The 26763-nt window shown below is 42.6% G+C and overlaps 1 protein-coding gene across 1 annotated transcript; it reads right to left on the reverse strand.

The window, feature by feature from the left end:
* Nucleotides 1-13891: 13891 nt before the first annotated feature.
* Nucleotides 13892-26058, reverse strand: LOC125528901 (homeobox-DDT domain protein RLT2-like). The gene is made up of 18 exons (XM_048693324.1): nucleotides 25324-26058; nucleotides 24690-25190; nucleotides 24306-24382; nucleotides 22699-23196; nucleotides 22519-22611; nucleotides 22278-22442; nucleotides 21965-22187; nucleotides 20994-21094; nucleotides 20510-20596; nucleotides 20042-20194; nucleotides 19794-19943; nucleotides 19038-19247; nucleotides 18270-18944; nucleotides 17643-18191; nucleotides 16168-16785; nucleotides 15966-16070; nucleotides 15245-15508; nucleotides 13892-15071 (listed from the first exon to the last, which is right to left on the reverse strand). Exons 1-18 carry the CDS (start codon nucleotides 25508-25510, stop codon nucleotides 14148-14150), a joined length of 5580 nt encoding a protein of 1859 aa, XP_048549281.1. The 5' UTR covers nucleotides 25511-26058; the 3' UTR covers nucleotides 13892-14147.
* Between the last annotated feature and the right edge of the window lie 705 nt (nucleotides 26059-26763).

Consider the following 26763-nt stretch of genomic DNA (forward strand, 5'->3'; position numbering starts at 1 on the left):
ACCTGCGACAAGTAATTCGGGACGGAGGGAGTACTTGTTGTAGCTGTGCATTGGTAGCTCTGTTCCTGCTTGCTGTTATAGCTTGGATGGATATGGATGCTTCTTCTTACGAATTTAATCAAAATTTAGCTTGGATGGTTGTCACATGTACTGATCTATAGTTCTGTTCACATGGGTATAATTAAAATTTTGACAGCATTTTCATCCAAAAATTCAACATGACCTCTCTTTATTTTTGTACCATTTTCACATGTCATATATATATATATATATATATGATCCATATATTCAGCTCAATATGGTGCATATATGCCCATAGACTTCACAAGCCAGAATGAGTATGTATGAATTTCAGTTTTCAAGCATAAGGTGAGTCCTTCACTCACAAGTTGCATCCAAAAGCATGAAGTGGGTCTGCATCTCACCACACACACCACAATATCACAAGAGACACTCAGGGAGGGATTCAACCCAAAAGCATCGACTTCACGGAGTAGTGGGCATCATTTTAATAAAGATCACTACACACTACTGTATCACAAAATGGCATGCTACACACTCCGTCTCCTCTTCGGCGTGACCTTCTTTGACGGCTTTCATAACAACTTTTGGTGGATAATTAAGTGGGAGTCCATGTTTCCATACAAACTTGCCTACATAATACATAAATTTCATGCATTAAAAATAGGATCAATGTCATACACAATTGAAGAAAAACATCATTTTTCACCTCCTTGTGATTGGATCAGGGTTGCATTGTAGGACAGTAAATGAAGATCTCACTCCAAGTGGGCTATCAAGAGGTGATTTACTACACAAAAAGGCATTTTAAATAATATATAAAACATCGAACGTTTGTAGAGATATTACAGAGAAGCAAACAAAGTTACCTCATCATCATAGGATGAGGGCTGGCTTGTGGGACAGTCAGTGAGGTTGTCACTCCAAGAAGGCTACCAAGAGATGTGTAGAGTTATTTCACATGTGACTACAAAATATGCAGTGCATAAGGAGAAAGCATTTCACATGTGTAGAGTTATTGAAGAGAAGCAAAATTAATTTACCTCCTCGTCCTAGGCGAGGACTGACTTGCGGGACAGGCAACAGAGACATCTAGGGCTGGCTATAATTCTCAACTACAGGGCCGACTACACTTCAGCGTCGACTACCTATGAGTCTCAACCTCGGAACGACTCATCGACTCGTACCTTGGTGATGGGACCAGGGAGCTCATGAGGGTCCGTTTCAGGTTAGCCTTTTATGTTCACATACAAAAACCTGACGGGATATTCATGATTGCCATGCTAGCTGCTTGATTAATCAGTGGACAATATCTTACCATCGCATAGATTAATATGCAACAAGAGGTCTGATATTGTAGTTTCTTATCATAAATTGGAGGGGGTGAGCATTGCCCCCCACCCCCCAAATGCCCCATATTAGACCTCTAATTAGTGCCCGGTGTCTGTCTTGTTGCCCCTTTTACTACTACACCAGAACGCCATCAAACCTCTAAGGAGAATCACATCATGAAAGCAAGCAAGGAGAGCGGATTACCTGGCGGTGTGACCTTGAGATGTCGAGCTCGGCTGCTCCTTCAAATCCATGTTGTTTGTGATTGTACTGTGTACGTGTCGGATGTTAAAAAACTGGACATAATATTGGTCAATGTAACCTTTTGATCGTTTAATCTCAACCATTATAATGTATATCAATGGCTAATATATTTTAAACCTATGTGGATGAACGTGTAGGCTTGTTTGTCTTTTTTATTTTAGTGATAATAATAATATAGATAGATAGATAGATAGATAGATAGTAATAGGTAGATAGATTGTTTTCTAGTTAAATTTACCTATGAGTCGGTTTACCAACGAATCTGTTTAAAATTGGAGACCAACTATATGGTCCCTTTTTAAATCTGCATTCATTTGCTTTTTTTTAGTGCATGGCCTGCACTCTGGTTGTCCTCCGCGACGTTTTCAAGCGTGCATGAAGAAAACGGCTTTCTCCATTTATGCACTTATTTGTTTTTTTTTCTATACATGCATACGCTGCGCTTTTGCGTATTTGATGAGTCCTTCACAGAATTTTTGTAGTGAATATATCTGCTTTTTCTCAAAACCTACACATGTGTTGGCTTGGAGCCCGTTTGTGTCCTTTACGGATTCATATTGACTGCTGGCAGATCAACTTGTACTGTAGTATTTTCCTTGGTACACATGCACATGACCGAGTTGTATCCATCAAACAAGTTATTTTGGCTGGTTTGATTCTAGTACGTGGGCAGGGGTGGAGCCCAATGGGCCAACCCTGTAGCACAGGTACAGGGTCCGATTTGTTTTTACGTACCAAATATCAGGTTTTTGGCCCAGGGCAACAGGGTAGGCCGGAAAGAGGGCTACAGGGCCCATAATACCAGGCGCGCCAGGCCTCCTTTGGTCCGCTTCCAGCAGCCCATCACGCACGAAGCCATCTAGCAACTAGTCAACGATTTTCTCAACAAAAAAAAGCAACTAGTCAACGATACGCGTTTGGTTGGGTGGAAAACCCCCGCTTCCGATTACAGCGCTTTTGTAAAACAGTAGCAGCTGTTCGGTTCGGTCGGTCTGTTTTTTGTTACGACGCTATCTCATATAGGGCTTCACATCCGCGAAAACGACCGATCCGGCCGAATACAGAATCCCCTTTGCTCCGTACTCGCTTGTGCCCGAACCAAACAAAACGCGTATTCAAGAGAAAATTTCAGAAGTAGCGCTTTCCGATACTGAAAGTCCAAAACGATACAGGAGTGGGAACCAAACGCCTGGCTTCCCGTATAGCGAACAAAACAATCGATCCGAGAAAAAAGGCGTACCGCCGCGCACAGCGATTCGGCGACGTGTGCAGCGGCCGGCGGCGATCGGTCGATCCAGGGATTGAGAACCTGTGCAGCGGCGGCGGCAATCGAACCAAGACTCCAAGAGGCAAGAGCTAGCTAGTACAGTAGGTACTTCTACTGCAGCTACTCTTTCTACAGGGTTCGATTTAAAATTTGGAATTGATCTATTCCTGAGTCCTGACAAAGTGACGATTCGAAGCAGCCCGCAGCAGTAGTACGGATCCGTTCCTGTCTTCCTCGTTGATCCGAACGTCCGCACAGCAGCGGCAGCCGGCACCGGTGGGGTCGTAATTTTCTCTTCTTCTCTCTTAGCAGTATATCAATGTGTTTTTGATTTTTTTTTTGTCTAGATTAAGATCATTTATTGAGTCGAATTTACCCCTTATTTGTGTTGTTTGTCCTACATATTTTTGTATGTTGCCACAATCAAGTCAATGAAATTGTTGCTAGCAGATTGAATGACCCGGGCAAGATAAAATTGATAGAACATTATCATCCAAAATCTGAAAGATCTACTCCCTCCGTTTGTTTTTATAAGACGTTTCAGAAAGTTTGCTTTGTACGGTTTTGAACAGTGTCTGAATATCTAAAACGTCTTATAAAAATGAACAGAGGTAGTACTTGAAACTGCAATTCTAGTTTTGTTATTGTAGGTTATTGAGCCTTGGTGTCTGATAATGTGTTTTGGAATTTGTGAATGCAAGACATCCTTTTTCAAGAAATTTTGTCGTTTATTTTAGCATTATATTGAGCAGTGTGACTGTTGGATTTTTTTAACCTTTTATAAGTCGACTTCTATTATGTTTGGTAATCCGTGTTACAAGCTATGAAACACACCTTTATTTAACGCATCGGTTGCTAGATTTATTTTTGCAATGGTTAAGTGGTGCATCAGGGTAAGATTAGCTCCAGCTCCGCCCCTGTACGTGGGTGGTTAAAAAACCATTCTACTACGTGAGTTGTGCCCCCATGTATAGTGTTAGATTTAGGCCATTCAAATATCGTAACTCTGGAGCAATGAATCTTGACAGTTCGTTTTCTATCGTCTTTATAATATACTCCCTCCGCCTCAAAATAAGTGATTCAACTAAAGCTAGTACAAAGTTGAGTCACTTATTTTAGGACGGAGGGAGTATAATAGATTACTTTTTGAACTGCTCAGTAGGCTACAGGTCTATACTGACCTTCACTGGCGGAGCTATGTTGAGGCCCAGGGGGCCGATGCCCCCCCCCCTCCCCCCCGCCTTGTGCCAACCTCTAAAGGAAATTTTTGTGGGAGGCTTAGATGAGATAATTTGTAGCAATTTACACCTTTAAATACTCATGTTTTTGCATTGGCCCCTCAGCAATTTGTATCAAGCTCCGCCACTGCTGACCTTCAATATCTCTTTGCAGCTCAGAGTGCTTCACAGACGGTCAGACTAGTGACTGGTGGAAAGAGAACCATGACAAGGTCCACAGGCAGTACAATGTGAGGATGAGCTCGCAGTCGGCAACATTAGGTAACGCCTGTATGTGTGGCGTGTGCCTCTCGATGTCCGCTCTGATTTCCTAGACATCTCTTCGGTCCCTAGTTGTCCGGAGTAACTTAGTAGTTATCTAGCGCTGGTTGTAAGTAAGAGAGAGCTACTACTAGTTAAGCTAAGCTACGTATGTGTGTGTTGTTTTCCCTTGCAAAAGTCTGCAACCAGGTAGCTGCTGATTTGTATGGAGTTGTGTTATGTAGAAACATGTATGGTGTGGATGTTCTTTTTCCTGCGTGATTTGTTTCCAGTATCAACGGAACAGAAAATACAACATCAACAGCAAACAAGTAAATGAAAATGAAAAAGGTTCAGTTGGCACAAAGAATGTTAACAGCAAACAACAGGATGAACTATGAATAATCTTCAGCTCTTCTGAAATTTCTCCATCAAACCTCAGTTTTCCTCCATCGTTGCTCCATCTGCATCATGTTCTTCATTGTTTTCCTGCCTTCCTGCCTCAATCTGGAGCACATCATTCCAGATGACCATGAATCAACGAATGACACTGGTGAAGCAAATACAAACCTGCTACGAATCAATCAACACATCATTCCAGCATAATACAATTGCAATGCCATGGAGCCCATCTGCTGGTAGGCGCATTCTCCCTTGCAATTTGCAAATACAAACATACATGAATGAGTGAGCCAGGGAGTCTGAATATGCATGACAATATGAATGACATGGTTTTGATTTCAAATGCCCACTGAGATGTAAGAGAAGGTACGGTGGGAACAGAGCAACAAAAACCCGCAACTGCATTGCCTTCTACTCTCCACAAAGTTGCGAGAAGTGTACATGTACCTGCATGAATGCTCTAACAATCGGCACCTTCTCTGCTCATGCGGTTGTGTGATTATTTTTTGTAACTAACAGATGCAAGAATCCATGACGGTCTTTCTTGCTTATCCGCACACATCTTTACTATTAAACGGGATTGGAGTCTGTGGTTGTGCAACTCGACACGCAAAACTGTGCGCCAATCTACCCTTCCCCTGCCTCCAAACCCCACTGAGCAGAAACTCCTCTGTTCCCCTTTCCCATGACAACCTCTCTTCCCCTTTCCATTGGCTCCTCTCTTTTCCTCTCATGGCCCCTTTCGACACTCCTGCACAAAAACTAATCATGGATTGTCTCTTTCAGGTCATTTGGAGTTGTAGATATCATTTTGAGGCCGAGGTAATTCATCAAGATATCATTTTTTGCCATGCTTGTGTAGTTGTGTAGTTATCCCTAACTCACAGTGTCCTTCTCAGTTTGGTATTTCTCTTCTCTGAGCTCACTAGAAGTACTATTGGGAATTCGGGGAGATATTGCGCTACTCCTTCTCCCCACTTAAGTAATAAGCATAGTACTACATGCTGCTATTGACATGTGTGTGTTCTTCTGATGGCACCATGTCCACAACGGAAGTAGTTTACTTCTAAATAGAGTAGGATTTTCTCATATGTGTATTCGTCTGATGCCACCTATGTCCAGATTGTCCACGAACAAAGTAGTTTACCTCTAAGCAGAGTAGGATTTTGTCATATATGCTCAGCGTTGAAAGTAGAGTATTTGCTTCCAATCAGTGAAGCTTGTTCACGATGTACCAAAGCAACATAGTTTTAATTAATTTCAAACCTAGTCACCTTCCCTTTTAGCTTGAAATATTCCAGGCCATTAAGATGAGCTTCATCTTGTCACGGCTATCTACATATAAAATGTATGTTGGCAGATCAAACTCCAAAACAAAATTCAGATACAAATAACTAGTGAGATGCATACTTTAATGTTCCTGCTACTCCTGGTGCGAAGAGGCTTAAAAAAGCAATGCAACTAATACAGTCAAAGGATCTTGTTCTTTTTAGAATCTAATGACTACACTTTGTTTTAATTCCATTCTGTCCTCCTAGATTGACATAACTTTCTGGTTGGTTTTTTTTTGCGAGAACTTCCTCGTTAGTTGAACTGCAAGACAACTTTCCGAGAAAAGATATCATTTTCCAACGCAATCTTTCTCCAAGTAAGAACTAGGAAACAAAAATCACCATTGTTCCTTTATTATTGACATTAGCATGGTTTGGTTATTAGTTTTAACAGTTCAACTCATAAATGGGTTGTGCTTAATAATTAATTTCTATTTCACTTAGCCAAAGTTAGAGCTTGATGCAATGATGTGACTTGCCAAGTTTTTGTCAAATGTATGTTGAAAAAAATCAAGGGAAAAATGATTACATGTCTAATTTAAGGGCAGCCCCACCCAAACTTATGGCTCTCTTTTACAGTCCGATCCCATTTCATGATAAATCTTCTCATTTGTAATGTGTATGATGTTGTCTATAATTTAATTGCAGTCCCGCCCAAACTTTGGCTATTTTTTAAATTCTTGTTGGACAATGGATTTACATTTCATGATAAATCTTCTCATTTCTTCTGCTACATTCGGATCATTACAGAGAGTTTCTCATGGAATGGATTGTGAGCTTAGAGAGAAAATCACAAATACCTTGGCATGTATTAACAAAAGGACAATTACTTTTAAAGAACTAAAGGGTTGATCCACCAATGTTTTGTGCCAAACATACTGAATTAGAAATAAGATAGTTGATGTAGCCGGTATGGTAGTCTTTTATCACTGATGTTTAACATTTTTTTTCGTTGTCATGTCTATGCATGCTTACCTCGCTTTTTTTTGGCAGAAGTACATACCAAGTGGTGAATCGGAAGAAACTCTAAAGAATTATGATACGTGCGATAATTGAAATAACAATCAAATGGAATAATTGTTGAAGTGGATGTGGATCATGTGGGTAACTTCAACAAATACCTAACATAGCAGGTGCATCAGAGTCGTTCATACGAATCCAGCGAGCCCAAGCATCAAAACTGAGTTCATATGAAGAAACGGCGGGTTCCAGAGTGCTCGTACCTAGCCTCGTATTTCGGACGCAACTTCCTCGATTTTTCTCCAATTTCATCCTGGTTTTTTCCGATGCGGTCCTTGTTGAACAAGAAACGTTTTGGAAGAGGATTTGGCTCCCCTAGAGCCCTTGGATGAAGGAGGAGACACTTCTACGGAGGAGAACCGAAGAAGCCTCTTATATATACACCTCCAACCCTAGCCGTCGTCATCAGCCCATCCAAGATTAATCTCATCTCCATTGCTTCTCCTAAACCACGTTCATAGAAGAAGAAGGGCCAAGAAAAGAGGGAAGAAGAGGAAGCTTTGCCATCGCGCTGCACCGGCTTTGGGTCGATGCCATCTCCACCCCGCAACTCATGGGTGTTGCCTCCGCCATCGCCATGTCAACCAGGGCGGCCTTCATCGCCACCATCTCCACCGGCGTCTCCATGCCTTCTCCCTTCCCCGGATCGATGTCGTCTTGTAACATGACCCTATCTTTTTATGTTTACCGTTTCTATGTTTCAGTAGTTGTACTTGTTCCCGGGATATGGGTGAACGACATCGGTTACATTTCTTCCCATCTTGCGAGCAGCAGGGAAGATCGGCACCCTTCGGATCCGCCATCACCATGTCGGCGAAGGCCCCAGTCGTGAGGGGGAAGGAGAAGAAATGGGGTGGGGATTGTGAGACCTGCAACCGTGGGTTTAACTGGCTGGGGCCGGATCGAGTCTTTTTTTTATTTTTGTCTCCACCAGCTCTGCACCTGGGAAGGGAAAAATCAGTGGGGCGTGTGACGGGGTAGTCCTTCGATCAATGTGGGCATTGGGTACAACCTATTCGCCTAGAGATTCTTAGTTATATGAGTTATTTTGTAATTTATTGGATCCATGATCAGAAGCACTCTACGTGTAATTTTGCAGAGTTTAAAGAAACTTACAAATTACTCTCAATAAAATAAAATAAAATAAAATACTACAACAACTATGATCTTTGAAGATGGTCCATGGAGACTATGTTCGGCGTATTTTGTTTTACCCGAAGCTAAAAACATGGCTCATATGATAAAAAAAAACATTGCAAAAAGGTCCTTAAGTAGTCTTCAGAGAAGAAACTCCATCCACAATATAACCCCTCCAAACCCTAACTGAGACGCTGACCCCCCCCCCCCCCCCCCCCCCCACACACACACACACACACACCACCACCCCTCTCTCTTTATTCACGGTCGACTAGTCGGCAATGGCCATAGCGAGTTCTCACATCCAGCGAAGGTGAGGGCATATATGATGATGTATGTTGTGCCGCTGCGACCAGAGGAGCATGGGTCCTCCTTGCAGTCACCATCATCGCCGTCCAAGATGAGGCATCTTTCGCATGAACATTTTTCTTTACCATTTTTTGTTATTCCAAATTATCACAGAAAAACGAATTAGATGTTTTAATTATAAATTGCATTTCTGTTATTTTAAATAAAACATCTAGAGAAATAAACAAATACGGTGAAAAAATAAAAAGGCACTAAATGGACCAACATGTAGCCCGGTCGGTATGTTCCCTTGTATGTGTGTCATCCTAGACTCCTAGTCCTCATGTCGAGATCTCCTATATGGCGACCAGCGCGCACCCCCATGCTCCCCTGCGTGCCCTCATGGGTTGGCTCATGTGCGGGGCGGGAAGCCCCTTCGTTTTTCCTTTATAGTTTTTATTTTATTTTCAGCCTTTTTCCTTTTTTAAAATAATTAAGAATTCTAAAAAGTTCCACATTGCGAAAAAAATGATCGAGAATTCAAAACATGTTCGGGAAATGACAAAGCTCATGGATTCAAAAAACGTTCGTGAATCAAAAAAATGTTCGTGTATTCAAAAAAAATCACAATTTTAAAAGATGTTCATAATTTTTTAGAAAATGTTCAAAAAATGTACGCAATTTCAAAAAATATTCGTGAATTTAAAAAATAAATTACGATTTATAAAAATGTGCACAAATTTGTAAAAAAATGTACAGGAATGTAAAAAAATATGCATGATTTAAAATAAATGTTCATGAATTTGGAAAATGTTCATGATTTTGAAATCTGTTCACGGTTTCAAAAAATGTTCATGAATTTAAGAAATGTTCATGAATCAAAAATTGTTCACCATTTAGGAAAATGTTCACAAATTTTAAATATGTTCATAATTTCAGAATAATATGAACATTTTCTGAACTCATTGAACAAAGTTTGAATTCAAAACATGTTCACCCAATTTGAAATAAATGTTCGCTGATTTGGAAAAAATTCTTGGATTTCAGAAATTGTTTGTGAAATTTGGAAAGAAAAAAAGGAAATGGAAATGAAAATTTAAAGCTAAAGGAAAAAAGAAAAGTAAATAAAGAAGAAAAGTAAAGTAAAATCGGGTTTGTAAAATAGTTTACATATATTGTTCATGTATTATTCTGTGAAAATGCTTACTGTTCATGTATTGTTCTGACCCAATTTGTCTTTTTGCCGAGAACTACTCATATGTCCAAATGATTGAAATTTGAAGCGCACCTCACGCACCAAATTATTCTCCATGCAAAAAATGGAATTTTTTGAAAAAAAAATAGTATCTTTTGTGAATTTTCTCTTCACCGGATGCAGATGAGCCTGGGCTCAGAAATGGATATCCATAAACTTGGATTTCGAATGAGGCTACGTAATATGAATCTACTAATGCACTACTACAAATTGAGGTTTTATGTCTTATTATATTCCTGAGACATGTTCTAAAGATGTTTTATTGCTCCAATTATGTGTTAGTTTTTTCACATTTACATATAGTCGAAATAAGTTATCATTGCTCAGATTATGTTAGAACGGTGATGTTTTATTGCCCGCATTATTAGTAGAGTGTCGAAATGTTGTTTGATTATTGTATTGCCGCCAAAAACTACATTCAAGCAGCATACCTCACATACAGGCTACCAAACAAAGTCTCAGCCCAACATGTATGTTAAGGTGCAGGCTACCAAATAAAGTCTCAGCTCAGCATGTTTCATCACATGCATCGCTACCAAACAACAATAAATGCATGTCTCAGCATGTCTACAGTCAACATGTCTCATGAGGAAACAACCATACTAGGGAGGGAATGCAACCAAACACACGCTTAGAGATCAACCAAGAAATACTATCAGATCTCAGAGGCACATTATGTTGTCCTCTGTTCCAAACATTGTTTTGATATACCAGAATTTTTAGTAGAGATCGATTAAGGTTGAACATACACCTAGAGTAAAGGGTTACACTTTTCACAACTAAATAATGGATTATGCCTTGAATTGTCGGTTTGGTGTAAAGAAGTTTCACCGGTTGTCTTACTGGTACTAGGTTGTCGAAGGCTAACCCTGCGGGTGGAGCATATTAGTCACACTCCTTACATGTTCATGAGCTTCCTAGCGATTACTCTATCGCATAGACTATGAACAACATTTAGACTCATATAGGTATGTTCTTCCAAGGATCGCTCTGTAAGATAGCATCTTGCTAATACAAGCCTTAGAACACATTAAGACAAAGTCAACCTACCATACAGATTGTGAGAGTAGTGCGTCTCCAGCAGATTGGGTTAATAGGGTTACTGTCCTAAGTTAAACAGTAGCTTGTTTTCCTAGCTCATGTTTCACGGGATCTCTGATCACATAGGTTGCTTTACCACCATGGAAAATCATGTGGATCTCATACCCCTCTTTCTTGATGCATTTTCTATCACGTTACATGGTAGAACTTTAGTGTGAAGGGATGTGCCAGATTCTTAGCCGATTGGATGTAATGCAACTCTATTACTTTGGAGTTTCTTGAATGCCTGATATATTTCAATCTTCTTCCTATATGTTTTGTGGATTGCATGTTGTCCTTTGAACTCTTTGCCTTGACAGTTACTGCTTGATTGTCAAAGTTCATAAGGATAGCCGGAATTCGGTTTTCAACCACTGAGAAGTCCACCAAAAGCTCTAGAAGCCATTTTGCTTTTGTACATGATTTATCTAGTGTTGTAGTTCTGCTTACATTGTCGACTTTGTTAAGATCGTCTGTTTGCAAGACTTTCAGGAAACAACGCCACCACCAAGGATAAACATATATGAGAAAACCCAAGATGCTAACCAGATCTCTATGGAGATTCGTGCTATTACGTTAAACTATGTTATGGCTACATCACCAAAGGCTACTATAAAAAGAGAGGGTTGGATCCAACCTCCAAGGGGGTTGGTAAAACTTAATGTGGATGCCTCTTTTGATCATGACTTGCTTAGGGGCACGACGGGTGCTGTGTTGAGGGACGATAAAGGGAAATTCATCGCAAGGAGGATTTGGAGAATTGATTGGTCCACGGATGTCCTGACGGCCAAAGATTTGGCGCTTACATATAGGCTATCAATGGCTCAAAGAGTGGGTTGCAACCGTCTAGTAATTAACTCAGATAACTTGGAGGTCATTGAAAACATGAATAATGGAGGACGGTCGGCAGGTACAGCGGCGACAGTTTTTGACGATTGTTATCTTTTGGCTTGTGATTTCCCCATTACTAGATTCGAGCACTGTAATAAGGAAGCCAACAGGGGTTGCACATGAACTTGCTAAAGCAGCTAGATTTTCTATAGCTTTGAACTGGTTTGAGAAGCCTTTGTGCGAAATTGTACCTCTCCTCATAAACGATGTACTTGTTATTGCAAATGAATAAAGATCTGTGTTTTCCAAAAGAAACATATATCCACTTGTGGCTTTCATCTCCTCAACATCAGAGATCCAATTCACATCACTATACTCTTGATCTTGAAGTGCCGTCGGGTATCCGGTATAGTGAAGTCTGTGGCTCATAGTGCCTTGCAAATAGTGCACAACTCTTTCAACATCACGACAATGTTCATATCCTACTCCCTCCGTTCCAAAATAGATGACTCAACTTTGTACTAACTTTAGTACAAAGTTAATATAAAGTTGGGTCATCTATTTTGGAACGGAGGGAGTAGATTGGAAACAAACCAACTCAGTTGGCTCACAACAAACGTGATGTCAGGCTTCGTAGCGCAAGCTAGGTACATAAGTGAATCAATCACTTGAGTGTATCTCGTTTAATGTATAGCAGTGCCTTCGGACTTTCGAATCCGCATGCTAGGATGATATGGTGTTGGAGGAGTTTTGCAATCCGAATACCCAAAGCGACCCGGAATCTTGCTCCACCAAGTGATCTGCCTTTGGAAGAGCTTCGCCAAGTGATCTGCCACTCGATCCAATGCACCTTCGAGGCCACCGCAGAGATCAAGACCGCGCTCGCTTGCCCAGTCACCACCACATTCTTGATTACTTACTTGGGCTTGCCGCTATCTATGCGGAAGGTGCCAACCTCGGCGTTGTTGACGTTGGTGGACAAGATGCTCAAGAAACTTGCCACTTGGAAGGCGCCCCTCATGTCGTGCGGTGAGCGCCTCGCGGTGGGACGAGACTTGCCTGCTCCCCCGGCGTGTGCCCATCCGTGCTCCCGCGTACGTGGCTTGATTTGATTGGAGAAAATAAGGCCCAGCCCCACCCCCTTAAAATCAGGGGGGGATGATTAGATTAGAAAGAAAAGAGAAAAAAAAGACAACCGTAGGATGAAATGAGAGCACGGATGGGAACATGAGGAGGGAGCACGCAAGACGAATCCCTCGCGGTGATGTGGCACGTGCTCTCAGCCATCCACGTCCACATCCTGCTGGCCATGATGAGTCACTCACGTCATTCGCGATTTCCTCTGACATGGTCGCAAGGATGCTAAGGCGGGCTCGTGCCTAGTTAGTTGGCCCCGAGTTTGCCGACCGCTTGAGCTGGGCGTGCACGACCTCCAATGCGCCGGCATTGCTCTTTGCGTCTGTTGGTTGTGGCTCCAGTCCACAGACAATTCTCGGCCCTAGAGGCATCTCCAGCTGCTCGCGGATCCCGATGTTGGCAGCTTCTTCTGCGCGTCCACTTCATGGGCACCAGGCGACGGGCGCACTTGCAAATTCTGGTGCGGCCATTGGCTCGATGGCCGCTCCATCTCTGAGATAGCACCGACTCACCTCCCTCATCCCCAAGAGGATCTATCGCACCCGCATGGTCTACGAGGCCATACCAAACAGGGCATGGATCTAAGACATCCATCCCTTCCTCCCTCTCTTCTTGCGGGGTATCTCTATAACTGTTTCGTTAGTTCTCTCTCCCCTGTGAGCAAGCATGTTCCTACCATGTAAAGACATTGATCAATCGTCAGCTTCAAGGTTAAGTACGTACTCCATTACAGCGGCTGGAGACGGTTTCAGACAGAGATATGCTTTGCATGAGCTTCAGCCAGGCTTTACATGAGTGAATTCCAAATCCAGCTTCTGCCACAAAATTTTAATATGTTTGTGCGTGCTAGATGCAAAGATTATGCATGTTTCTAAATCCCTGCAGGTTATATATTCAGATGTTCTAAGATATGGAAATTTCTTTTGTCGCTTTGGTTGATTAGTGTTAGAAATGTAAGGGACAATCTATTGGCGCAGCATTTGGTTGGTTCCTGTGCTTATCAAGTGCGCGGTTGCTCACTCTGCAACGAGATGAACGGTAACAGGAATGAAGCAGAAAGTACCACTTCTATAACCGACGGTAATCTTGTATACACTGGGAGCATCTAGTCTGTAAGCAACTAACAAGTATGTACAAAGCTCAAGTCCAGTCCAGCGGGAGCAAGCAAATTTGCGTCCCAACAATCAAATGTAAACCTATTTCATCCTCTTCGATACTTCTTTCAGCATTTGGGCAACCCAAGGCGAAACTGTAGATCAGTCATCACTACTCGGCAGCATGGACCCGGTTCTTCCTGACATCTCTTATTCACTATACTCTGAAGAATAGGATGTTGCATCATCGTCGTCGGCGTTCCCCGCTCCACCCTGACTACCACCACCGTCATCATCGTCGCCGTCATCACCAAGTTCGTCATCCCCGCTCATCTCAGCATCATCGTTGTCTTCGTCCATAGGTTGCTCAGCATCATAGTCAGCCCCGTCCTCCTCATCGTATTCATCATTATCTTCTGACTCCGAATCCATCATCTGACGGGGGCTGGATGCAGAATTGTCCCTTGAATAATCTGGAAGCTGCTCATCGTAATCCTCGTTCATGGGCTCGCCATTTTCTTCGTCCCCTTCTGATTCATCTGATTGAGATACTGAGTTGTCCTCGTCATCCTCGGCATATGCTCGTCTATCCAAGCCCCACTCTTCCGCACCAGAGCTCTGTGGAGAATGCAGAGTCATAGGCTTTGCATTACTTAGCATGCCAAAGGTTCCCAACAAGTTTGCCTTTGGAATTGATCTGGCTCCAAGCTCAACTGGCTGCCTAGGCCTAACAGTTCGAAGTCCTCGTCCTCGTCCTCTTCCACGACCTCGGACACTGCCACTGCCACTGCCACTTTCAGTGATACTGCCACGTCCACGTCCACGTCCTCGCCCGCGCCCACGGCCGCGACCACGCCCACGGCCTCGGCCAGCTTGCTTATCTGTGGTTTCCTTATAAGACACATTGTTGTCATCCCTGAACTCAATCCTGGGAGAGCTGCCAACACCTCTTGGGACCCTGCCACCACGACTGAGGGATCTACCTCCCCTGCCACGCCCTCGACCTCCTCGTCCACGGCCTCTAAGACCATTGCTAGGAGTCAGCTGCGCTCCAACATGATGATCAAAGCCAGGAGCTCCCACCGGCCCCATTTCTTGTTTGTTCTTAACAGCAGTATATCTCGAAGGACCCTTCTGCATAGAAGAAACAAGGTATGATGAAAAAAGAGCGTTAAGATATCCAAACAAATCATCGTGATGTATCAACACATCACATAATTTAAGGCATCAAAGATGACACCTCATTACCAGCAAATCATGCAAATACCATGAAAAGATATGCAATAATAATAAGGCAAGACACTCACAATGAAATCCCCAGCTTCTCGCTCTTTATTTAATCCTGCCTTTTGATCAAGCGTGTACGAGAGGGAAGAATCAAGGTCTAACAGCCGTAATGTAACAGCAGCAGCAGTGCTGGGTACCCATGGAAGTACAGCAGCAGATCCAGAACATGCAATAGAATTCCGACCAGCAAAATCTAGTGTATTTGAATTAAGCAACTCAGCAGTCGTTTCAAAGTTAGATGACAAGTAATCCCTTTTTAGTGCACCTTCCAGCACAGTTAACAGCTGCAAAAACATGACGACAGCAATATTTCAGGTGGGCAAATACAAACATGTATAAAGGTTCCTGCTAAGTTACTCTCGCTATTAAAACATGGTAAAGTAGCAACTGCTAGAACATTTAGGCTGGCAAACTGAAGCAAGTTGGTGGTGATGGAATCCTTATGGTTTAAAGCAGTATCGATCTAACTATTAGAGGGACTTAGATGACTGTCATCTCTTGTCTAAACTATAATCTACATCACGAGAACTAAAGCAGCGCATGTACAGTTCATTGGGTGAAATAATTTCCAGAATGTTCTTTGTGGACAAGTGGATCCGATGTGAGGCCCCTCTCAACCAAACTAAATAAACTACTTGGTGCATTGAGTACTAATGATAAAACTCAAGGCAACCGTGTCTACCAAACAAAAAGAAACTACTTGGTGCATCGACTATAATAGAAAGGGAAAGGATGGGGAACCTGGAAAATTTCTTCGTTGGATGATGTAGAAAACAACTTAACACCCCATGATTTTCGATATCCATCTGTCCAAAATGGTTGGAGAGCTTCTGCTGGAACCGAGGCCTGAGATACAAAATGCTAACAACTTAAACAACAGAGCTACTAGAAACAATCACAATAGGAACAGCAGGTCAATGACTAAAAACATGTAATTACCAACCTCAATGGTAGCTAACAGCAGCTTCAGCAATCTCGGTCTTATGGGAACAGAATCATCTGATATTTGTATCTTCCAATTAGGATCGGTTCTCCGTTTCTCCTCACATTGTGATGTATGTTCCGAGAGACTGTGAATGGATTTGAATGTCTTGTGGCAAGACGAACAGTGTGTTTCTTCAGCTAAATAAATCTGATAGCAATAATCACAACCATGTATCAAATCAGAACACCGTTTCTTTCCATATTTCATGGCACATGTGGACTGATGATTGCCCTCCCACATCCACTTCAGAAACATACATGCCCTCTTGGAAATAGCAACCTTCTCAAGATCATTACGCCCGAGCTCTATCTTGAAAGAATCCGAGTATGCCACTCCAGTATCAGAAACGACACCTGAAAGGGTGCTGCATGGACTTCCAAATTCATTACTATGATTTGGGCTAATGATTTCACTACTTCCATTTCTCAAATTCCTTCCAGCTGAGTGTTCTATAGTGGCACACTTTATCCTCCCTATAGCATCCTTAAAGGTTGACTCGATGCTTTGCAACATTGAATGCAGATGTGACTCCCGGATGCCACGAGTGTCAAGGGAAGCTACTAAAGCATCAAATGCCTGCATTTTACGGCAAGACATCATGTTAAAACGGTGATTCTAATTCTGCAGATACATTGTAAATGAGATAATGCAGTTGGTTGTGTAAAAAAACACAAAAATCTCTTTAAGAGTGACGTAGTACATAATCAGTTAATAAGAATTTATGTCCACTTGCTAAATGATGGAGGAAGATGAATGATAATCACTCTAATAAGTATCTACTTTTTCAATAGATCAGCTGCTGTTAGCAGTTCAGAGTTGATTGGCAGCATATGCTCCAACACCAGTCCAAACACCAAGGGTAGTAAACTTAAAGAAGAGGTCAGCAAGTAATAATCAACAATAAAAACTAGTTAGAAATTCTCATTTCAAGCTGGTCACAGAAAACTCAATTTCTAGCCGGCACCAGCAGAAATCAGTGCATCCGAGTAATACAGCACAACACTGGCTGAACATTCACAACAATCTTGAGAAAGGGAGTATTAGAATGGGAGAGGAGAAAGCAAATAATATCTAAAAGCCATTCGATCGAGTATAGATAGATGGTTTATGTCATCCAACAAAAATAGTTTTCAGAAAGACACCATGAGCAATTTCACTTTACTCTTATCAATTGTGCCCTCCCACAGCCCCACCCTCCAATGATATAGATGCAATCCATTCAACTTGAGGTAACAATTCTCTCTCGTATTTGAATGTCATGTGTTCATACTTTAACATGATCGCATAAAGTAAATTGCACAAGCAATGAAGTGACTGATTAACAGATAGAAGGACAAAATGAACCAGCTGAACTGCATCATGTGTCAGCTTCTATTGAGAATATTGGACGACAGAACTGCATTTTTAAGAGTTAAGAATTAAAAAATACCCACCTCAGCCGAGTCAATGAGCCTCCAGTATCCATCTCTAGATTCAAAGAATATTCTTCCAGACCCAGGGTCATTGGATGATACAGAAGTAGAAAACTGCCAATACCGATTCCGTCTTCGATCTTGTCCAAGAGGCAATGATCTGTAGACATACAGCTGTTCTGCCTTATGACCTATGAATGATTTCAACTGAGATCGTGTTTTCTCAGATGAAGCATATTGCTGAGCAGACAAGCTCTCTGGGTTAGCATTGGATATCCTGCTTACACCATTCCCCTCGTGAACCATATTACCAGCATTAAGTTGACTTTGTTGGTCGACGAGAAAATCATTGTTTACTGAGCTGGCCTTTCCACCATTCTCTTTGATGAGATTATGTACTGGAGTAAGAGTGCATTCACCAACATTATTTCCTTGATCCGCATCAGCCTTCAAATCCGTGCAAGGATCATGTTGCATTCTGCCTGCAAACTCTTCCCTTGAACGCCTTCTATCAAGTTGTGACTCTGCCCACATTTGCTTTTTTAAAGCATTTGCTGCCTCAAGACGTTCCTGCAAAAGTGCAGTCACTTGCTCAGATGCCGTTCAATGGGAAAATATCAAGATATAGAGATTAGGCAAGATAAATACCTCCAGAATTGCACGCATAGAATTTCCTTCAGTGGCAACACCAATCAGTGCAACCAATGCATTGAGGCGTTCCTCCACACTAAGATCACAGTAGTCACCTTCAGCTAGCCCCTGAACCCAGGATTCCCCTTGGTTACTTTCATCAATCTCTGCGTCTTGTGAAGCTCCAATGGGTGGATCACTTGAAGTACTAACTGCAGTGGACTTATCTACCATACGCTGCAAGCCACTTGGAGATTTACTGTGAGGGCTTGATGGCATAGATGGGTTAATCACACCTTTTACTTCATCATTTGTGTCACCAGCTGCAATTGGCAAGCCAGCATCTTTTGCTCTAGCTACTGAAGCATTGACATCTTTTTCGTCTATATTCACTTCATCGCCATCAGGATCATCATCGGCCTCGTCACATTCAGAATCATCATCCCCCCTTTCAGCATCCTCCACATCCTTTTCCACTTCTTCACACCCCGAAAGTGCATTCTGAAACACCCTTATTTTTTCCCTTGCTTCTGAGAACACAGCCTCAGAATCAGCTGGGTCTTTTCTATAAGGAGTTTTAACACAATATGTCGAGGGCGCAGTTCTTTCAAAAAGCTTGGTATCCCTTGACAATGCAGCAGATATAGATGCCTCAGGTGTCTTGCTTGTTGTAAGGTCCCTAAGTCCAGATCTCTGAAGGGATTAATAATGAAATCAAGAAGGTCAGATAAGTAAACAATATCAGGTCAGGGTTAGTTTGGAAGAAAAACTGAGATGCAGATGTACCTGAATTTTTTCTGCAACTTCCAGTATCGAGAGACCTTCGTCTCCTTCAAGTGATAAAACATGGAAAGCAGCAAATTTTACCGTTCCAGGTGTCAGACGGTGCCTAGACCTGCGACGGTTGGTGTAGCCCCTTTCTTTCATCAAAGCAGCAGATTTCACAGCTGCTGAACCATTTCGCAGAGTGGAAATAACATCCGCACTATTCCGGCCCTGTCAACAAATTTTGCATTAATTTGATCGAAGTTCTCGAGTATATACACTCTTTTCTAGCCATGAAGAACAAAAGAGCACAAATTGTAGGTTCATAAAAGCTATAGAGCTGCAAATATGTACTCTTAAGTTTCAATTATCATGAACAGCATAAATACTGTCAGTTATCATCCAAGATAATCAGGTGTCCTTATAAAACTAAGAATTGCACATGGTTTGATGAGTATAATAGTATTGTTTACTCCCACCCACTTAGCAACAACCACTTGAGGTTAAGTAGACAGTTCTCATAAGTACCAGGGTTCTAGTCAGATGGTTTTATAGTTCACATGGACACAGCCCGTATTTCATAGTAAACATGGACACAGCCCCATATTCCATGGGGTCATAGACTTTTTTGTCACTGGGGTCATATACCTTTTTGTAACTGGGGCCATATATACTTTGTCCTACAATATACTCCCTCCGTCCCATATATTGTGGGACAGAGGGAGTAGCTGTCAAGCTAATATCATATGTATATTGGAAACTTTCAAAAGTCAATACCTCATTATCGTCATGGTATACATCTTCAGTCCTTTTCTTCAACTGAGGCCCAAAACCAGCAGATAAACCAAATTGGCGCAATATTTCAGGCCACGTAAGATAAGTCAAGTGGCGCTGCCAGGTAAGTATGTTGAACCCCCAAGCATATGCCTAATAGCAAGAAATCAGATGTGTTAAATTATAGATAAAATTGGTTCTGTGCGGAACAAAATCTATGTTATAGAAAAGGAGGAGATATGCACACACACCCCTTCAACAATCTGTGGATGTCCACCTCCGGGGTTAGCAGAACTGCTCTGATTCACTCCGGAAACAACTGAAGAAGTCCGGGCAACATCCTCAATATCTTTTATGATGGATTTCAGCACAGCAACATGCAATTCCCCCAACAACCTTGAGTCCTGCCAAATGAATACCAGCAACCAACAGACAAAGTCAAATTTCATAAAAGGCGCAGAAATAAAATCTCTGAAAACTTAATCATGATCCAAGTCCGACAGTCAAATGCCAGTTCAGTCTTACTCTTTAGCATCCAACAGTCAACGTATGAATGAATAGGGTATGAAAACCAAGGAAAGAGGAGTAAACGAATGGAGAAGTCTAGGGTCTTATTCAAATATAACCAGCATCGTATAGCAGGTGCGCATCTCAGCATTGATTAGAGTCAACAGTACAAAGTTTCTGTTTTAGCATCATAGATCGGGCAAATAACTTACATAATCATGAAGAGATTGCACAAACTCGTCGAGTGTGAATGATGGAAGCTCAAGTACATCCGCAAAGGTAAAAAAGAACTTCCACACCTGAATTTCATAGAAAGCAGCTTCAGTTAAAAAAAGAATACACTCTAGCATATACTTTGAAAAGAAGGTCCTGTCATCGTTTTACAAAAAATGTGCAGATTAACAAAGCAAGCAAACACATGTACAAGATTCTTTTTCATACACAATTGCCAAAGAAGCATATGTAGTAGTAGAAGAATAAAACTTTCTAGAGGAACAATACGATGACAGAAATTGTATTCTTTACACTTCAGCTTTACAATTGTGCCCTTCGTTTACACAGGGCAGCAAGATTTTTAAAGTGCAATTTTCAAGCTTCAGTTTACCCATCTTTGGGTGTGTGGTTGTGGGTGGATTGCTGGTGAGAGGATTTAGGGGACAAAAGAAAAAAAAGTTGAAGAATCAGATCAGGAAGTACCATCAGAAGGTTTCCAATGTTACTCTCAGAACTTGTCCATGGCTTTATTGAAAATGGCACCTTCAATCTCACAGCTTCAGTAGGAAACTGTGTCAGCATTCCTGCACAAGGATAAACCACAATTCAGATGTTGCATTAAGCTGCTACACTTCAAGCTTAAACAGAGCCAAAGTAGCAAGCAAAAAAAGTTCCTCTTTTTTGTGATATTTATAACTCAACCAAAGAAAGTGTTCATATGATATAGCACCAGCTAAGCAGTAAATAATCATGAGATCACTTGATCTACTCCCTTGGGTTCCCTAAAAAGCTGTGCTTTGAACAAAGCCAAGGTAACTTTTAAACATTGACTAGCAGTATCATTGGGCATATTTAGACTGGGTGCCTCTAAATCATATGTGCAAATTTCTCTTGAAAATTACTTTCATACCATATAAATTAGTAGGTTGCATACCATGCCACTGTCCAAAGTGACAGCTATTATATGATACTAGAGGGAGTATCTGTTTTCACACTTATAATGATTTTAATATGGGAAGGGTAGACTCCCTTGTGCCTTAAAATATTGAACATTAATGAAATTTATTTCTTTAGTAGCTTCCTTATTAGGAAAAAAAAAGTTAACAGCAGGCAAGGCTCAAATGTTTGAACAATTAAATATATTAAATTAAACTAGTCCAAATTATTTTAAAAAGTACTCCATTCTTATAATATATTGATAACCCAAGTAGCAGCAGAACTTCCGGCTGAAAATGTACTAGGAACAGGTAGATCATAAATTTCAAGTTGATAATCCTTTTGACATAGAACTTGTCTTTGGACATACAAAAGATAAGTCTAGGTACCCAATTGAGAAAGAGAATGTTCAGTATTAAATCGACATATGCTTTTTCTTTTCTTTTTCTGAAACAAAAACAAAGGAACCAAAGGCAGTGCAGAGTACATAAGCATAGATCCAGGAATGTAGTGCAGACCTCTAAATGAATCGAGTTGCTGCAATGTGTCACTATCAAGAGAAAGCATCGAGGGCAACCCTTTGCTTCGTGAAACCAGTTCCATTAGTTCTAATCGTTCATCTTCCATTAGTTCCATGTACTCCCGTGCAATTCTACGTGCTGTAGCCCTTTCATTAGCAGCCTTTTGTCTTGCAGCTTCTTTCTCCTTTCGAAGCTCCTCTTTCTGCTTTAGTTTTTCGGCCTGTGCAGAGAACAGGTTATAAACTGAAAAGTACAAGTGGTCTAATCTCTATGCCTGATGCATTTATAGTTTAGGAGCCAGTGAACTAACTCTCAAGGATTGTTTCACCAAAAACTTCTCCATGCGCTTCTGTTCACGCCATTGTTCCTTCTGGAGTCTCTCTTCTTCCCTCTGTTTTTCGCGCATAAACCTCTCCTCTTCTTTTTTTCTTTCACGGTCATACCTCTCAACTTCCTTCCGCATTTGTTCTTCTCTCTGCAAATATATTAGAATGTTAAATGCCTTACCATGAAAGACACAATTGACCTTCTATAACATGAACAAGGAATACCTTTTTCTTCAACACATCTTGCTTCTCGAGTTCCTTTCTTATCCGTTTTTCTTCAGCATCAACTTCCTTCGCAATCTTTGATTCTTCATTATGCTGGAGTAAATATGAGAACAAAGATCATACATCAACTCACATGATGTGTGCAGAAAAAAAATGGCATCCATGAAGCAAAAATCATACTTTTCGCTTTCTATCCAGTCGATATGCATCTTCATCGTGATAATCCACTCCTTCAGCGGATGCAAGGGGATTTTGAAGTCCAGCAACCTGAGGAATGCCAAACTGGCCTTCAATTGGAGCAGGACTAACATCAATATTCGAAGCCATCTCATAATCTGCGGATCCCGACAGGGAGATCAATGGTTTTCCATGTTGAATTAAATGGCTAGAGCCAGATACTTGACCATCAAATGCATAGCTAGATGCTTTCTCAGCACCATGTAGTAAGCGTGATCCTGTAGACAGAGAAGATATCCTCGAATTTGAAGCTTCCGCTGAAGCATCATAAAAACACGACTGGCTTGTTCTCTCATATATATCGCTAGTGTGTTCTGGAAGAAACTGGTACTCATGTACTGCCCGTGAAGGAAGATGAGAAGAATTTCCAGACATGTACTTCCTCTTCCCAGTAACTGTACTTGAAACAGAAGGGTCTATGCTTGGCAAGAATGCTGATGCCTGCAAGGAAAAAACAGAACAAAAATACTGTCAAACTAAAAACAACAAGGCAAGCAGAAAACAGAACAGGAGGATACAGCTACTGTAAAATTGAGTATGAAGTATGGAAGTACAAGTGCGATGTGATCAGTCATGAGAGAGGAACACATGTTTGTAGTAATCAAGCTAACAAGGACCACTCATCCACGTATTGGTCCATAAACAGAGCAGAAGATACGTCTCTCGTTGCACTATTCCCTTTAATGCAACAATATATATACAAGGAATAAACTCAAAATTTTCCATTTAATGGAGCCAAGGGTAGCAATGTACAGTTACTGCAAAAGGCCATGCCTTGTACTTGAGTCAAATGAGCATTCTACATCACTAAAAGGACAAACCAAGAGATAGAAGCTCCCACACCAGGTGGGGTCTGGGGAAGGATTATAGACATCAAATCCGAAATTGACTTCATAGGTCCATCGATAAAGTTCCAGTACAGCAACTTGCTAGTTTACATACATTATAAAATCATTGTGGCCATTTTACAAAGACGCCATAAGGTAGGCTCTGCGCAAATAATTAGCAGTTGTCTCTAAACCATATAATTTCCTTGGTTAGGCTGCTCACATGATTGGTTAATTTTGCCTTTGAGCAGCTAATCAGGTCAACAAGGCCAGAAAACCATAAAGAATATACATCATAACATATATCATTAGGCCTAGCCTGTTAATCCCAAACTTGGCCCCAAAGCCAGTTGGGACAAATTCGCACAGTTACTACACGCAGCCAGCTTTCAAGATTAGCCATGATGATTTCGCCATGTTATATGCAGCGCTGCTTAGGCTCCAATATCTTCATAAGTAACTATGGTGCATCAAATGCAAATGTGCAAGTAGTGCCTCAACAAACATTTGAAGTATTCAGAGGTGGCTCTGCATGAAAGACAGTTCGCTCCTTGCAGGCAAACAGGGATATAAATGAATAAACCCTCTCATCAAACAGTTTATTATGAATGCAAACTGGGATAGACTAGTTAACCTTCTACTCAGACCATCTACTCGGTAACAGGGGTGCAGCTCAGTGACGGCCAAAATTAAACATGTGTCTGCAAATGCACTGAAGCATACCTTCATGGGCTTGGGATCGTGTGCAGAAAATACACTGGTCTCATGTGATCGATAAGGCTGCTTCCGCTGCTCTGGAACTACTCCATAACATGACAAGAGCAGAGTTCAAGTCAGAATATCGATAGTATATACTATACAACAACAACAACAACAACAACAACAACAACAACAACAAAGCATTTAGAATATTGGAAGTATCACACAAACAATTGGCATCAACAGCAACACTACTAAACGATATAGTATCTAACACTTGCGTGAACACAAAAATAATTCAAGTTCATATCCACCTCTATTTACTCATTTGTGCCATTAAGCATGCAAACATACTAGGCACAAACGAAGAAAAGAAAAAGGGAAGCACAATGGGCATAACACTCATACCAACAGGCATAGGCGCTCCAAATGCACCAGGAGGGAGCGGATCAAAGTGATCACCAAGCACGGGCCCATCCTCCCTCAGCGGCTCTCCTATGAGCTGCTGCACGGTCTCGATCGCCCGGTGCGCGGCCCGCGTGAGCTGCACCGGTGCCTGCGGAGGCAGCATGACCTGATGCGCCGCCTCGTAGTACCTCCTGTCAACCTCTGGAGCAGAAATCCTCGGCACGGCAGACGAGCGGCCAGGCCCTCTGCGGGAGCTGCCGCAGGGCAGCAGCAGCTGCTCGCCGTACGTTGGCTCGGCGTGCGGGTGTGGCAGCGAGTGGTGCAGCACGGGCGGGGGCGCCAGGACCGGCACGGCGACCTCCTCGTCCCGCCGCTTGGTGGCGGGCGGCGGCCTGCGGTCCTTGAGCCTCCGGTGGCAGAACCACATCTGCAGCTGCCTGTCCGTGAGCCCCAGCTTCGCCGACAGCTCCACCCGCTTGGCCTCGTTAGGGTACGGGTCATCTGCACCATCACCAGAAACAGCGCTGATTAAATCCTAGGGAAAAAACTGACGAGCGCGCGTGCATACTTGGATCGAAAATCCTGTGAGAAAAACACTAGCGAAATTCAGAGAGGGAAGGAAGCGTGGGCGAACCTGTGTAGGTCTGCTCGAGGACCTCCAACTGGTAGGGCGTCTTCATGACGCGCCTCGCCGTGGGCTTCCCGCTGGATCCAGACGCGCCGCCGGGCCCGGCCCCGGCAGCCCCCGCGGAGGGCGCCGACGCGGGGCTCCCCGGCGCGGCCCCGGCCCCCTCGTCCCCTCCGTCGCCGGAGGAGTCCATCCCGCCTCGGTCCGAATCGAATCGAACCCTACCTAGATCCGCCGAAACCTAACAACAGCAACCGCCCTCACGCCCCCTCGAACCCCGCGGCCGCGGCCGAGGGCTCGAATCCGGACCCGCGCCGGGAACCACAGGAGCGCGAGGGAACCGGAGGAGGAAGGGGAGGCGGCGACTGGGATTGGGATTGGGGGAGAGGGGCGGAGGAGGAAAGACGGGAGGCCACGGGATGGATTTGGATTTGGATTTGGATTTGGATTCGGGTCGCGGGACGATGATGCTGCTGTTCCATGCTACGACTACTAAAAACCCCTCCCCTTTCCGCTCTCCGTTTATTATTTGCTCCTTCTCCTTTGCTTGCTGTTGTTAATGGGAATAATGACGCGCGGATTCGCTCGCGATCGATGCTGGCCTATGGCGCGTCTGCGTCTGCTGGAAGGAAGGAAATTTCGTATCTCCGGAGTCCGGAGGGGTGGATTTGGACGGGGCGGGCGCGTGCGTGTTCATAGGTTGTTCCTCGCGCCGTAGAACTGCCTCTGGATCTTCTTTTCTTTTTTTTTTTTTTGAGGATCCGCCGCTGGATCTTCTGTGGGTGGGGTGGGGAGCCATGGGTCAGTCAGGTGAGTAGTAGTACGTCAGCTTGCCTCTGGGTCAAGCCGGCCGGCCGGTCGGTCGATCAAGTCAACTCAGCCACTTTTATTACTAGTATTTTTTATTATTTATAATTATTATTATTTGGAAAAAGTGAGTATTCATTTATTCCTTTTTTTTGTGTCGATATTCATTTATTCCTCAGTAAATAGCTCTACACTGTATGAAACCTGGTGCACACAACGCGCAGTGCTACCTCCAGATCTCCCTACACTAGCTAGCTAGACTATGAGCAACTATGTTTTGATTACCATCTAGTTTCCGGTGTCTCTGGTCCTGCCATTCAGGCAGGTCTCGAATGCTTGTAACGGTCTGCTGTGACTCGCTTTGCTTTGTTTTTATAAAATGAAGCAGGGGAAACCCCTTTCGATCAAAAAAATAAGAACAAACACACAAAGCTGTAGGAGCTTCTTAATCTATGGCATCAAATGTCCATAGGCAGAGCGGTCAAGTAAATCATCCGTCAAGGAAGCGATAGCAAGTTAGCAACCGAGCTATCTTGCTAGACCACAATTGGTAGGGCAGGGCGTTGCACACTCATAGATAAACATTCAAGATTTGTGCTAACCTCTGCTTCCCGCGTCCTTACAGATGGAATTGTGAGC

The sequence above is a fragment of the Triticum urartu genome, chromosome 1, assembly GCF_003073215.2.
Source record: "Triticum urartu cultivar G1812 chromosome 1, Tu2.1, whole genome shotgun sequence".
Classification (NCBI taxonomy): domain Eukaryota; kingdom Viridiplantae; phylum Streptophyta; class Magnoliopsida; order Poales; family Poaceae; genus Triticum; species Triticum urartu.